Below are 12690 nucleotides of genomic sequence, written 5' to 3'. Positions count from 1 at the left end.
ATCATTTTGCGTAGTAACAATTGAATATTATCATTGAATTCCATAAATGCATTCGAGAAAGTAACATTACCATTTATTATATATATAATACATAATATTAATTTGTTTTATTAGCTCAATAAAATTCTTGAGAAGATTTTTTCCTGTTTTATAATTAATATAGTATTGGTTTTTGCATGAATTTACAATTACTGACACCACAAACAAAAATATCTTAACAATTTAATCAAACAGTAACAAATTATATACCTATTTAATTAATTTTTGTAGACATATAAAGTATCTACAACATTATTAACTTTAATGATCAGTTATTATCAAGATCATACTGCTATTAGCTATACAAAGCATCTGTAAACCATCTTGTTTTTAAATTCAATTAGTATAACTTAATAACAACACATTCTGATATGTACTGACAAAGTTACATACATATAACTTATCAACTGGAGAGGAATTATTATGCAATATTTTAATACATTGGGTCAAATACCTATTTTTGGTTCATACATGTCATGAGTATAACGGAGAGATGCACTGTTTGAATGACAGCAAAGAGTCTTCATTACATATAAAACTTTTTGTCTTAATTTCGTAAAACCGAAAATACTTTTCTAAGCTTGTGCAATGTCACAATATTTGTCTATAGTCAACACTATGCTACGGCAAGTCTATTGTATTAAAACCTATTTTTTATCCTCTGGTATATCTTCTAGGAGTTTGTCTAGGTCTATGCCTTCGAATTTTGAGCCTGTGGAGTTCGATGCATGTGCCAGGAATAGTTCTTTCAGGAATTGTAGTTCTTTTGTCAGTGTTTTAACTTTTTCTTCAAGCATTTGGTTTTCCGCTTTCAGTTTATTCACTCTGGTAAATGTTTCTTGTGTCCGCTGCTTTGTCTTAAACCGGCTCTTTTTCACAGCCTGCAAATAGAAATAAGAAATAATCAGTTACATGTAACAAATGCACACAAAAGGTTATTTGTTAAAAAAGGAGTCAAAGGAGTTTGTATAATTAAATAAAGTAAATCACAATGTAAATAAAATTGTAGCCTCTAGAAAATCTAGAAGTGACAAGTGATAAGAAAAATAACAAAATTATAAAATAAACTGTAGGTACAGCGAAACACTATGACATTTGGGCTTGTAAAATATAAGCTTCAGTGACTTGCAACTACTGAAGACTGCAATTAAAAAGATAAAGAAAACACTACAATTTGACAGTTAGTAATTAAATTAATAACAATACCATTGCAGAAGCAAAAATACACTAACACTTTTGAAATGGGTTAACTTTAACTATTGCATCATAATTACGGATTGTCAACAACAAATTGCACAATATTTGTTGGGGCTATTTATATGAAACAATATAAACTCCTTGGTACCAAGATAACATGTTGTTAGGCTGTATGTGTGCAGTTAATGTACATTTTTTCTTTAGTAAAACTAATGAGGTTTTATATTTTCCTTCTACCATGCCTTTGTATGTTGGCATAGATATTTAAGGCAGGTAATGAGAGCCCTTGAATAAATCTTAGATAGAGTATAGATTAAATTTTAATAAATTTATCATAACTCATCAAAGGTATTAAAAGGTAATGCTTTGAGTATTATATGTCTTATTTGTTTTTTTAAGATATTGCTAAGGATATAGACCTTGTTAAGACTATAAATAAGTTATTGGTATTTTTTTATTATGCCGATATGCTTTAAGGAAAATGGTGTTGAAAAGTACTTGAAAACTCATATTCTGACCCGTACCTCATTATTTCTGTCTCTTTTACGCCTGTACTCGTCGTCTTCATCGTCAGCGTCACTAACTCCTCGTCTCCCGCGCTTGTTTGGAGCCATTTCGAAGTACTCTTCAAGATCCTCTAATATCATCAAACTGTTTATACGACTAAAGCCGCGCTTTCTTCACAAGTTATACTTGATAACACTTTAAGGGTACAGCTTTAATGTTTGAAAAATGCTTGTTTTTCCGAGGGTGGCTTTGTCACAGACTTAACCAGAAATCATGACGCAACTGTTGGTAGAACTCAATCACTCTCACTTAGCAATTACACAATTTCACTAACTTATCAACTATCTATTATCTTTATAGTATTAGGAACTGGTTTTAAAGTCTTAAAGTACTGGAAACGTAACGTAAACTAATAACTATTAAGTTTATTCATTCAGATCCCGATGCGTAATACTCCAACGAAAGCAAATAAACAAATGCATGACAGATGACAGAAGAAAATATACGTCAATTGGATTGACGTCATTCGTGTAGGTCGTTGACGTCATTATTAGTTACCACAGAGAATAAAGGTCGAGTCGACCTCTTAATCTAATGTACTCAATACTCAATAATTTATTGCGTTCCATAATGTACATCAATGTCTTAAAATCTAATAATACAGAACCATTATTGTATTGCAGGCATTGCAGCTTTTGTGTGGCCTGCTTATAGCTATGTTGGATCTTGTTTTATCGCTATATTCTATATGTTGTTTTGAATGTAATAATGTTTATTTCTATGGCTTACTTGCTTCTGTTTTCGAAATCAACTAGGCTTGTCTACGTCATTTGCGTCGGCGAAAATACAATGTATATATTCCGTTCATTAATTTTTAGCAGCATTTTAAAAGACTTCATTCAGCACAATTTTTATCAGAAAGGAGCGCCTATAGGTATGACAGCGTTACCTAAAACTCACGTTTGGTTTTTTATAATGTTTGTGTCTTTGAGACTATTTGTCCACATTACGTTAATCAGGATAGGCAATATATTTGCTGCTCAGTCAGTGCCTGTTTAAATCTCTGCATTGTTTTACGTGGATTGATTTGTAAAAAAACATTAACTGGCAGGTTATACTAAAGTGGGGACATAAAATAAAAACAGTACAGTATCAGACCACAATATAATTCTTTCTTCACGATAAACTTCTAACAATTTACGTAAATCTTATTTACACAATTAATGGAAGCATCGAATGCTAAACTGTCTAATACTGTAACGCTAACCATTTTCAATACATTTTATAATTATACAGAATAATCAAATTGAAGGTAAAATCCTTAATTGAGATAATTATAAAACACTTTAAAATCCTAATCATTCGATTTCGTATAAATTAGTCAAGTAACAAAGCTAAAACGCAAAGATACATTATTTCTGTTATATACAATCACAGAACTAAAAAAGTTACTACAAATCGAATTAAAAATAGACTATGTTATTTTCATCGATTTAACAAAATTTATCGACTAAAAATGAATGGTTGACTTAAAAATAAATGCGCAATGGAAAACATTTTTATGTTTATTGTGAGTGTATCTCGCTTAAAATAGTGAAACACATCAGGGTATCACAAAAACGAGCCTCTTTTTTATTGAGAACCACTAAAGACCACAAAAAAGTGTTGAATTAAAATTGCAATGATTCATGAAGCGGAATGTTAGAAAGTTACAACTTTGACACTTATTATTGTTAATAACTAGGCATTTTAATTACTTTACTGAAAATCCATACGATCTATGTAGGTAACTAGGTAAACTTTTTTCAATAGCTAGAGATAGACTCTGGCCTCGATTTATTCATATAAATATTTAGCTGGCCATAGGGTCTACCACTGCGGCTTAAAGAGAGACTCTTGCAATAGTGGAAGTGTGACGGTGAACTACACAGCGCAGAGAAACGTCTTCTTTTCCCAATAGTAACAATATTTCTTTAAGAGGTAGCCCAATAAGCCCAGGTCTATGGATGCTTTGAATACTTCACCAGACTAAAGTAATGTATGTTATGCTGAAGGCAGTGGTCATCGGCAATGTCTACATAAGATCTAGGATTCTAGATCATACTATTATATCACAGAAAATACGAATTGAAAAACATAACGACAGTCTTTTAGAACAAGAAACTACACGAATATAATCAACTGAAACTGACAACTAATCTAACCAAGGAGGTTATATAGTTTAGAGAAGGAAGGCTTTGTTATGAGTACCTACGAATTCAGTGACTGAGAACTGCCACGCAGTATTGTCTCTTTCTTGAAGCAGTGACTTGGTATATAATAGAAAAGGACAGAACACCATCTCAGGTACAAGTGCTTTCTCTCTATGCAATATAACCTCCTTGGCTCTAACAAAGACCTATTGAGATTAGACCAGTCTAATGGTTATTTACATACGATTAAATACGTTAATTGTTGCGTTATTGGAACTATAGTTAAATATTATGCATAAAAGACATCAAATATATTTCGTTTTCATGTAATATTGTCTTTAGTCCACACGAAATTATCATTTAATCTTAATATTTTGTTTGACAGTCGTATCTATGAAATTTAAACGACTAAAAGGATGGGTTGTACGTATAAGACAGCATGGTTGGAAGACTGACACAAACCAGGAGAAATGCTTAAAAGGATATTTGAAGCGACAACATTATTTACGTAGCGAAACAACTGCCAAACAAAATTATTAACAATAACTATTATAAGGATGTAGACGAACATTTAGACTATAATAATAATATTACGGCTCTGTGACATTTTGCGATGTAACATTTTGTGGCTCACATTATTTGTGACAAGAAAATACTATAAGAAATATTTTTATATAAAATCAGACAACGCTTGGTGACAATCGTAGTATGTTTTGCGATTCTTTCTAAAGAAATAACTTCGACACCGCTAAATGCAACAGAGATCTTAGCTTGTAAGTTACGTAACTCACATTAACACGCTACCACTGTATTTTAGTTAAACATTATTAAATTATATTATTATTTATGTTTTTGGCACAAAAATACAGTTTTATGATTGATCCTTTTTGTGCTCCCATATCTCAGATGTACGTCTTAAACATCTAGAATAACATTAAATAATATATAAATACAGATTAAAAATATTTTCGACAAATCCATAACAGGAACGTTTTTTTATTTATTTATTATTTTTACAAATATTTCGTATCAGTTTGGTTTCTACTGTAATTAAGAATGTATATTTATCATAATTGGGGGTTTTTGAACCGTTCAAAGCCATTTTTAATCAGTGATATAGAAATCTGACCTACATTTCCCCAACTTAGTTTCGATATATTGACGTTAATAATTATTGTAGAAATGTCATTTGGCTAGGGAGGCTTCTTGGAGCTGCCATGGTCTTGTCGGATTGTTTGGAAACGGACGTAAGATGTCCGCAAATATGTAGTTCATAGATTCACCCATAGCCAACACAAGCAAGACACAATAAATAGCAATGACCACGTATAGTATTCATCTTTGAGTCTGCAATAACTATGAAGTAGATTATTACAATCCATTAATTTTCACTTTGTCTCAAGAAAATTATACTTAACAATATGTGAAGACCTATAAAGTACAGTCAGATTTTTTACAGAAACAGAACTAGACCAGACAAAGAAATTTAAATAAAAAATAACTTTTTTGGAAACAGTAGAAACCTCTGGATAGTTACACTATCATATAATATGTTTTTCGTTTCGAAAATAACCTTTTCTCGCTCAAAGGCTAAGCTCGCGACTTGTACATGATTGTCAAGACAAAAATACATCACTATATACAATCCAGTTCCCTCTACTTCCGTTTTACGATCATGTTTCAAAATATCATGTTTTTCACGTACGTATTCTTATTAAACTAAATAATAAGGTACAACGGGGTTATTTATTATAGTATGTTATATTTATGACAATAATTATCATTGATTTAACGTCCTAATTATCAGAACAATAATTTAACCTGTTCTGTTTAGTCGATTTTCAATTGATTAATCGACTAATTTATTACATCGGTTTTTATTACCGTAAATCAATTTGAATGTTTTAGTCACCTAGCTAGGCCTTTACCATAGGCCTTACCTTCGAAACGTCCTTATTATTTAGTCGTATAACTTATAGAATATATTATTATGCCACACTTACTCTAGGAACCGTAAGACTAATGAACTAGTATCGCTTAATTACCAGCAGTCGACGGCGACGCTTCACCGAGTGCCTCGTCCAGACACAAGTCTTATACATACATATATATTTTTAATTTATTATATATTAAGTTTAAGATAGTGAAGAATTCATGACTGTATCGATTATAAGGAGATAATGTTAAGTCTCATACCGTCAATAGTTTTAATATAATATAGGTACAGCACAAAGAGATTGAAATGTACACGCTTCAGTGTTCCCAGGTGTTAATTGTGATTTCGAGCTACAATATTAGTTAAACTGTGTCTGGACGAGATTTTAACCTTATTTATTTATTATCATCGCAAGACGTTCAAAATGAAGAATTATGAAATATCGAAATCTATCTTTTAAATTCCTAAATCTATCTTAGTTTTAGTGAATTAGTAATAAGCGTCATTTATATCGACGTTACATGAGCAACATTTGGTTCTCTCATAGTTTAGAATATAACTATAATAATATTGTTTCGATAATCGATTTTCTAGTCTAGTCAGTCGATTAGTAATCGAGCAACTTTTAGTCGAGCGAAGAATAAGAGAAATCGATAAGCTTTAGTCGATTATTAGATTTTAACGTTTCTGTTATTTTGCTTGCTTTTGCGATGTTAATTTCAATTAGTCTGAGTCCTATCTACGGCAGTATTTTCTATGCAGCGATGTTTGATCATTAGTATTTTGTTTTTTATCAATCTACAGACTTTTATTCGAAGTTTTTTCGATCTCATCTGAACTCTTCTGGTTCAATATTTTCATCTATCTATAGTGAGTTCTTAATTCGTCGAAAACTTTTATTTCACCGTTTTTACATTAGTATCTTGCCCTTTTTGTCGGTTGCTATATGTGTATGTGAGTCAATCTGAGAAAGCTCAATTAAGCTTCTAATTAAATAGTACGGAGTAGGGATTAGCCAAGTTCAGATAAATGTGACGTAATGAGTTAGATCCTTTATCAAAATGGAATAATACTGCATGGAAGAATGCCAAGCCAAGTCCAATCTTTTTTGCACCTACGTGACTTAAGCGGCCATTTAAATATGCATCGGCGTACGGAAGAGTGTATAGCCAAGATCAATAATCCTCTTTTCCTTAGGCTAAGAGGTTTCAGACTGTTTACTGCGGTGCCTGCATTTGAGTCTTGCGACATTGGCAGAGCCACTTGATGATGCGCGCGTTCCGTTCTACTACGCTAGGTGGCTCTGTGTTGCGATAGATTTGCTTCTGAACTCCTGGGCCTTGGACCTGTAATTTAAATAATAACACTGAGTGATATTTTTTTTTATCATTGAATTAACTTAAAAATAGCTGGAACCAAGTGGAGCCTTGAATATCACTGGGTTTTATTGCACATACTAGCTGTTGCCCGTGGACCTGCCCGTTGCCCGAAAATAATCCCATGTCAAAAGTCCATGCATCCAAACTGTCGAGCTTTCATATCAACATGTAGTTCCTACATAACTAAACATTTTTAAAATCTCAAAGGTTATTCTTTTGTTTAAACAACTTCCTACCGTATAATCAGCAGCCGCAGCTAACTGATTAGAATCCACAGTGGAGGCCGAGCTGAAGAAGACGGGGCTGTCGGGCGGCGCGTCCCGCACCAGCGCGTCGTACTGGCGCGGCTCCAGGCCCAGCCGCTCGAAGAACTCCTGCAGGCGAGACGCCTCCTCCGAGGGACTGTCGGGGGAGTCCTCACCCTCGCAGGGGGCGGAGGCCGGGCTGCGGCCGTCTGAGCGACGGTATCTACAAGATAACCAGGTGTAAGTGTAAATAGTACTAAAGAGAGAGTTATGTGGGCAACGAAGATGTCAGTAAAGTAATTGAACTCGGTTTATCGCAGTCCACGGCTGGAAAAAAGGTCTGTGCCCAGCAGTAGACTAGGCTTAGATCCGTAGCCAAGTTGGTATCTAGTAATATAATTTATTCAAATTGTCAAATCTCGAAAATATTATGCTCTACCTAAAATTGGTTCTAACTATCGTGTGGGTGTGCTTAGATAACTTCTAAGTTATGCGACTGCAGGACAAGGGAGGCAGACAAAAAACAATCCACAACGCTGTGTGCGTTTTTCCAATGGCGGCCAATGGCGCCTCATGGCTCACATGCCTGAGGAATACCACAGAGATGACTAGCATGTGTGCACAGGACAATCTAATCCCTATGCAACATCACGGTTTACTCACGCGTATTTATCGAGGATGCCTGACTAGACCCAACCGATGTCCTTAAACATGAGCTGACGCGGCGGGGTCGCGAGTCAATCGCTTGAGTAAACCGTTGCATCATTTACATCCATAAAGTTCGATGACTTAAATAGCACTTACCTATCTGAGATATCGGACTTGGACCGCAGGATGGGTCTCGGGCGGCGCTGCTTGTAGCGCAGACAGCGCTGGCGCTTGAACGTGCCCAGTGGGGAGGTCACCTCCTCCGGCTGGCAAATCTGGAATATGAAGAGGTATTGAATAATTATAATTTATTTACATCTAAAGTTGGCACAAAGTTTTATATTTTAAATTAAATTGGGGGGATCATCTAGTTTTCTCTTTAACCAGCCGCCGAGATAGCCGAGTGGTTCGATCCCCGCGTATGACAAACTTCCACTAATGCTTGTCCTAAGTCTTTGTGACCCCCGAAACATAAGGAAATGTACGGGAGTGGTTTTTTTAACAGACCTACATGTTTAAGGTACATTATCTGACCTGTGTAGTATTGACGTACTCCTGCTGCTTGTCGTCCACGCGCGGCCGCAGACGCAGCTCCTGGTACTGCGGCTGCTTACTCACCAGCTCCGTGCTGGGCTCGTGGTATCTGATCAATAATAATCAATAGTGAATGGAGACCTCGAGGTCTTAGTAAACAAAAAAAAAATGACAATTATAAGATGATAAATGATCTATGATCATGCAAGAGGCCTATGTCCAGCTGTGGACGAATATGGGCTGATGATGATGATGTGTGATACATATCCCAGTAGGGCCGATTTCTGAGCCCTGGAATGATAGATGCTGGTTCTCGTGCGTAAATTTTAGAAGAGAGTTGGTTATTTAACCCTACCTTGGGCTGTTATTTTTCCTACTGACACATTAATTAAAAAAACGTTTAATTCGAAAGCCATCGAGCTTTTCTTGTTTCGATTAACGATTTTAAACGAAAACTATGAAACCTCTAAGTCGAACGCTTAATTAGTAAAATGAAAGGTGACTTGAACCAGGATTCAAAGGTTCAAATTTTTTTCCTACGATTTAAGGCAAATTGTGCATTATTTGATTACAGTGAAGGTCCATTTAGCACAATTACTTTACAAATAAAAAGGCTCACCAACCTGGTATACTCCCTCTCCCTCGAGTAGTCCTTGCGGCCTACACTGAGACACTTGAGCGGCGTCTTGTACGTGCACTCGTAGTCACCGTAGTCGTACATCGGTGGCTCGTCTTGGAACTGAGGCGGAGGAGCGCTCGCCTGTCGGTACATAGCGAGCAATGGTTAGTGAACAATGGTAAGTTTTCGTGGTAGATATCTTTCTTATGAATCCTTAGAAAATGTAGTTGCTAGGCTAGACAGTTTGCACAGTGTAACCTGAATTTAATTTAGAAATTATTTTCACATATTTTTTTTTAGGATTTGTTTGGTGCCTGTTTTCCGAAAGTTCAATAAATTTACTTAGAGCTAATTTTATTTCACAGAAGGTTAATTACCTGGAAGTGTATCCCGACGCGCGGCGCGTGCGCATAGTGATGGTGGTGCGCGTGCTGCGGGGGCGCGGGCGGGGGCGCGGGGGGCGCGGGGGGCGCGGGCGGCGAGGGCGCGCCGTCCTGGAACTGCGGGGGCGCGCACACCACGTGCTCGCCGCCGCCGCCCACCCACACGTACGAGTTGTAGCGGCTGCACACCACATCGTAAGGATACAATGCTTTAGGAGCTGAGGGTCTACCATCAGCTCTTATATTAAAACTGGTGCAGTTTAGTAAACGAGGAGATATTTCTCTTAGAAAAGAAAGAGGTGGTTTAAGTCCCCCTCTTAGCAATATGCTCGTGTCCGAAGATCCAATTTAGCTACAATTACTAGGGAGGCCTGCATCCAGCCGTGGACTAACATGGGCTGATGGTCATAATGTTTATGATGCGCGAGCGACCCTCCTTCCTCTGGCCTGGGTTAGAAAAAGGGCCCGAGGAGTATTTAGTTGGTTCAATTTGAACACAACCCTATATTATGACCCTTTGCGTGACTTGTGCTTCTTATCCTTTACTTAAGTCTTTTGGATCGCCTTGAACAAATCAAAGCAGTGTCAGTCACCTGGGATGATCGTGGTCGTGTTGCGTGGAGGAGCCGGAGTCAGTCCGGCGGTGCGCATGCGCGGCGGGCGCGGGCGCGCTGCGCTGCGTGTAGTGCCCGCTCGAGCCGCCCGAGTCGCGCGCGAACGAGGACCCGCAGCGACTGGGGACAGTACACACATACAGCATAATCAGATAGTGTACCTACTGAAAATACCTAACAATCCCTACTTCCCTACTAATATTATAAATGCGAAAGTAACTCTGTCTGTCTGTCTATCTGTCTTTTACGGTTTAACGTCTAAACCACTGAACTGATTTGGTACAGAGATAGAGTTGACCTTGAGAAAGAACATAGGATAGTTTTTGGAAACGCGATATAACCGACATCGACGCGGGCGAAGCCGCGGGCGAAAAGCTAGTAGACAGTCTTCTATTAAAACAAGCGTTCTTCCTTTCTCCTACACCTTGCTGTGCCTGACAGGGTCGATATTGTTCTCAATTATAACATACTATCTGTTAACATGTGTACTATGAAAGCAAAAAGGATTGAGTTTTGAGTACTGAAAAAATGAGCGACATCACAGAAAAATAAGTAAAAATGGAGTCTGCATTATGTACAAAAGGACGAAGGGTGAGTTTGATGAAAAAGAAACTTACCTGTTATATGACTGGTAATTCTCTTCTCCCGGGGAGGGGTGTTCAGAAAACGCCTCGCACGAGGACATCAAAGACGAATGATTCGATCTGAAACGCAAATACAATTTTGATCCATTGACTTCAAAGTAATAAAAAGAAGATTTTTGCTGTTTTGGAAGTTTGATACCGCTTTTGCGATCTCTCTTTCGCTCTTACTGACTTTAAGAGCTGGTAGAAGACCATCAGCCTTTTGATATATTCCCTCTCGCTCTAGCCCTGTCTTCTGTTTCGTTAACCCCATAGAAACATTCTCCTTGGCAATTACTCTACATCTCTTAGTGGCTGGCAAGTTACATGAGCATACAATATTCTATCCAATAGTTCTCCTATATTGTAATGTAATGTTACCTGGTGCCCTTGGAGGAGCAGGAAGCAGTTCGCTGGTGTGTGGAGTGTCGCCGGCGCCGCGGTGAACGGCCGAGTGTGTCTGCGTGGCCCACGCTCACACTGCAAGGAGAAATAGCTTTAATGAAGGAATTCTTAAATCACAATGTTATAACACACAATGTCTAGTCGTTTGGGCCCTGAGAAGCTTTTGTTGGTATATTAACGCGATAATTTGTATGTATCACTACATGTATGGATGTTTGTTCCTTTTTCACGCAAAAACCACTGGACGAAATTGGACGAGTCTTGGTACACAGATAGTTTATACACATAGGATAGTTCTTACTCCGATTTTATGTTCGTGTGGGGGGGTCCGCGGGCTACAGTTAGTTAATAATGTTATACTCACTGTTCCGGATAGCATCGGGTCTGTGTGTGCAGGTCCGGCAGTGACTTGTGGCTGTTGATGTTGGGGCAGCCGCTGTCGTCCTCGCGCATGCTCGGCTGCGAGTGCGAGTTCGACCTGCAATCACTTCAGTACGTCAGCTTTACTATACAACTACGTAACATGGGAATATATGTAGTATGTTCCTTAAAGTAGTATCGTATATGAATACTTTCGGGTTATGATAACTTTCGTGAGGATGGTTTATCTACACGCGTAACGCCTACGACTCCCGTTGGATCTGAAAATTGTCGGGCGATCTCGTTAAATACGCGTAAGTCAACCGTTGTATCATGACAGCTGAGTGTAAGCTGTCATTTTTCCAGGATATTGGATTTGTCCACAAAATATTTAAAACTCAACTCCTTTGTCTTTATTGTAACCTAAGTATCACTAAGTGTGGAAGGTTTAAGCTGATAAAATTATGAACGCGATAGGAGTATTTAGTAAATTTATTCACTTTGAGTTATTGGTTAAGCAAAGAATTCTATTCAGAACTGATATCGAAAGCCATGTCCATAGTACTGATTGGATCTATAATATCGCAGCATCTAGGAAAGAAAAATATGTACCTAGTAGGTGAGTACCTGATGTACCGCGGCGCGGAGTGCGCGTACTGCGCGGGCGGGCTGATGGTGGGTGCGGGTTCAGCTGGAGAACCCGACCCGGACACCACTGGTTCCGGGAGTTCAATGTTCTCCGGGCTCGAGTGCGAACTCGCTGAAAAGAGATTTTGGTTTGTTCAAACAAAAACTACTTTCGCAGGACGTGCACAATAACACCCAGACTCAGAACAAGCATTAGTGGATCTGGGGTACAAATAAGCAATATTGGATAGTGGATGGCAGGTGGGTACTTTAGGGTTAGGCAGATTACATGAGTTGTATGTCAATTGTACTTGCAGGTTTTACATCTTATATAAGATGGGGAATCGCTCGATCAGATGCAGTTACTACCAGTTCCTAGTCA

At 37.7% G+C, this 12690-nt stretch overlaps 2 protein-coding genes across 3 annotated transcripts in view; both read right to left on the bottom strand.

The window, feature by feature from the left end:
* Nucleotides 1–685: 685 nt before the first annotated feature.
* On the bottom strand, nucleotides 686–2212 carry LOC113494258 (CCAAT/enhancer-binding protein gamma-like). The gene is made up of 2 exons (XM_026872519.1): nucleotides 1761–2212; nucleotides 686–920 (listed from the first exon to the last, which is right to left on the bottom strand). The coding sequence occupies exons 1-2, from the start codon at nucleotides 1881–1883 to the stop codon at nucleotides 687–689; spliced, it is 357 nt and encodes a 118-aa protein (XP_026728320.1). The 5' UTR covers nucleotides 1884–2212; the 3' UTR covers nucleotide 686.
* A 1035-nt stretch (nucleotides 2213–3247) lies between these two features.
* The window catches only part of LOC113494252, an 84680-nt gene continuing 75237 nt past the window's right edge, over nucleotides 3248–12690 (bottom strand). For both annotated transcript variants that reach the window (XM_026872512.1, XM_026872513.1), the window contains exons 8-18: nucleotides 12309–12441; nucleotides 11686–11799; nucleotides 11298–11396; nucleotides 10911–10997; nucleotides 10273–10413; nucleotides 9674–9860; nucleotides 9301–9437; nucleotides 8678–8786; nucleotides 8300–8418; nucleotides 7487–7718; nucleotides 3248–7217 (exon numbers count right to left, since the gene is read on the bottom strand). In XM_026872512.1, the coding sequence (XP_026728313.1) occupies nucleotides 7089–7217; nucleotides 7487–7718; nucleotides 8300–8418; nucleotides 8678–8786; nucleotides 9301–9437; nucleotides 9674–9860; nucleotides 10273–10413; nucleotides 10911–10997; nucleotides 11298–11396; nucleotides 11686–11799; nucleotides 12309–12441 (1487 nt within the window). In that variant the 3' untranslated portion in view covers nucleotides 3248–7088. The remainder of the gene's footprint in view (nucleotides 7218–7486; nucleotides 7719–8299; nucleotides 8419–8677; nucleotides 8787–9300; nucleotides 9438–9673; nucleotides 9861–10272; nucleotides 10414–10910; nucleotides 10998–11297; nucleotides 11397–11685; nucleotides 11800–12308; nucleotides 12442–12690) is intronic.

The sequence above is a fragment of the Trichoplusia ni genome, chromosome 5 (assembly GCF_003590095.1).
Source record: "Trichoplusia ni isolate ovarian cell line Hi5 chromosome 5, tn1, whole genome shotgun sequence".
In the NCBI taxonomy this organism is placed as follows: Eukaryota; Metazoa; Arthropoda; class Insecta; order Lepidoptera; family Noctuidae; genus Trichoplusia; species Trichoplusia ni.
Note: the sequence above shows the minus strand (reverse complement) of the source record. Positions and strands in the feature narration are given on the sequence as shown.

Bases quoted from the DNA above. Each gene is read 5' to 3' on its own strand.
- LOC113494258 (XM_026872519.1), bottom strand. From the start codon at position 1,883: ATGATATTAGAGGATCTTGAAGAGTACTTCGAAATGGCTCCAAACAAG. The intron at 921-1,760 runs GTACGGGTCAGA...TTCTATTTGCAG, and splicing joins AAAGAGACAGAAATAATGAG to GCTGTGAAAAAGAGCCGGTT.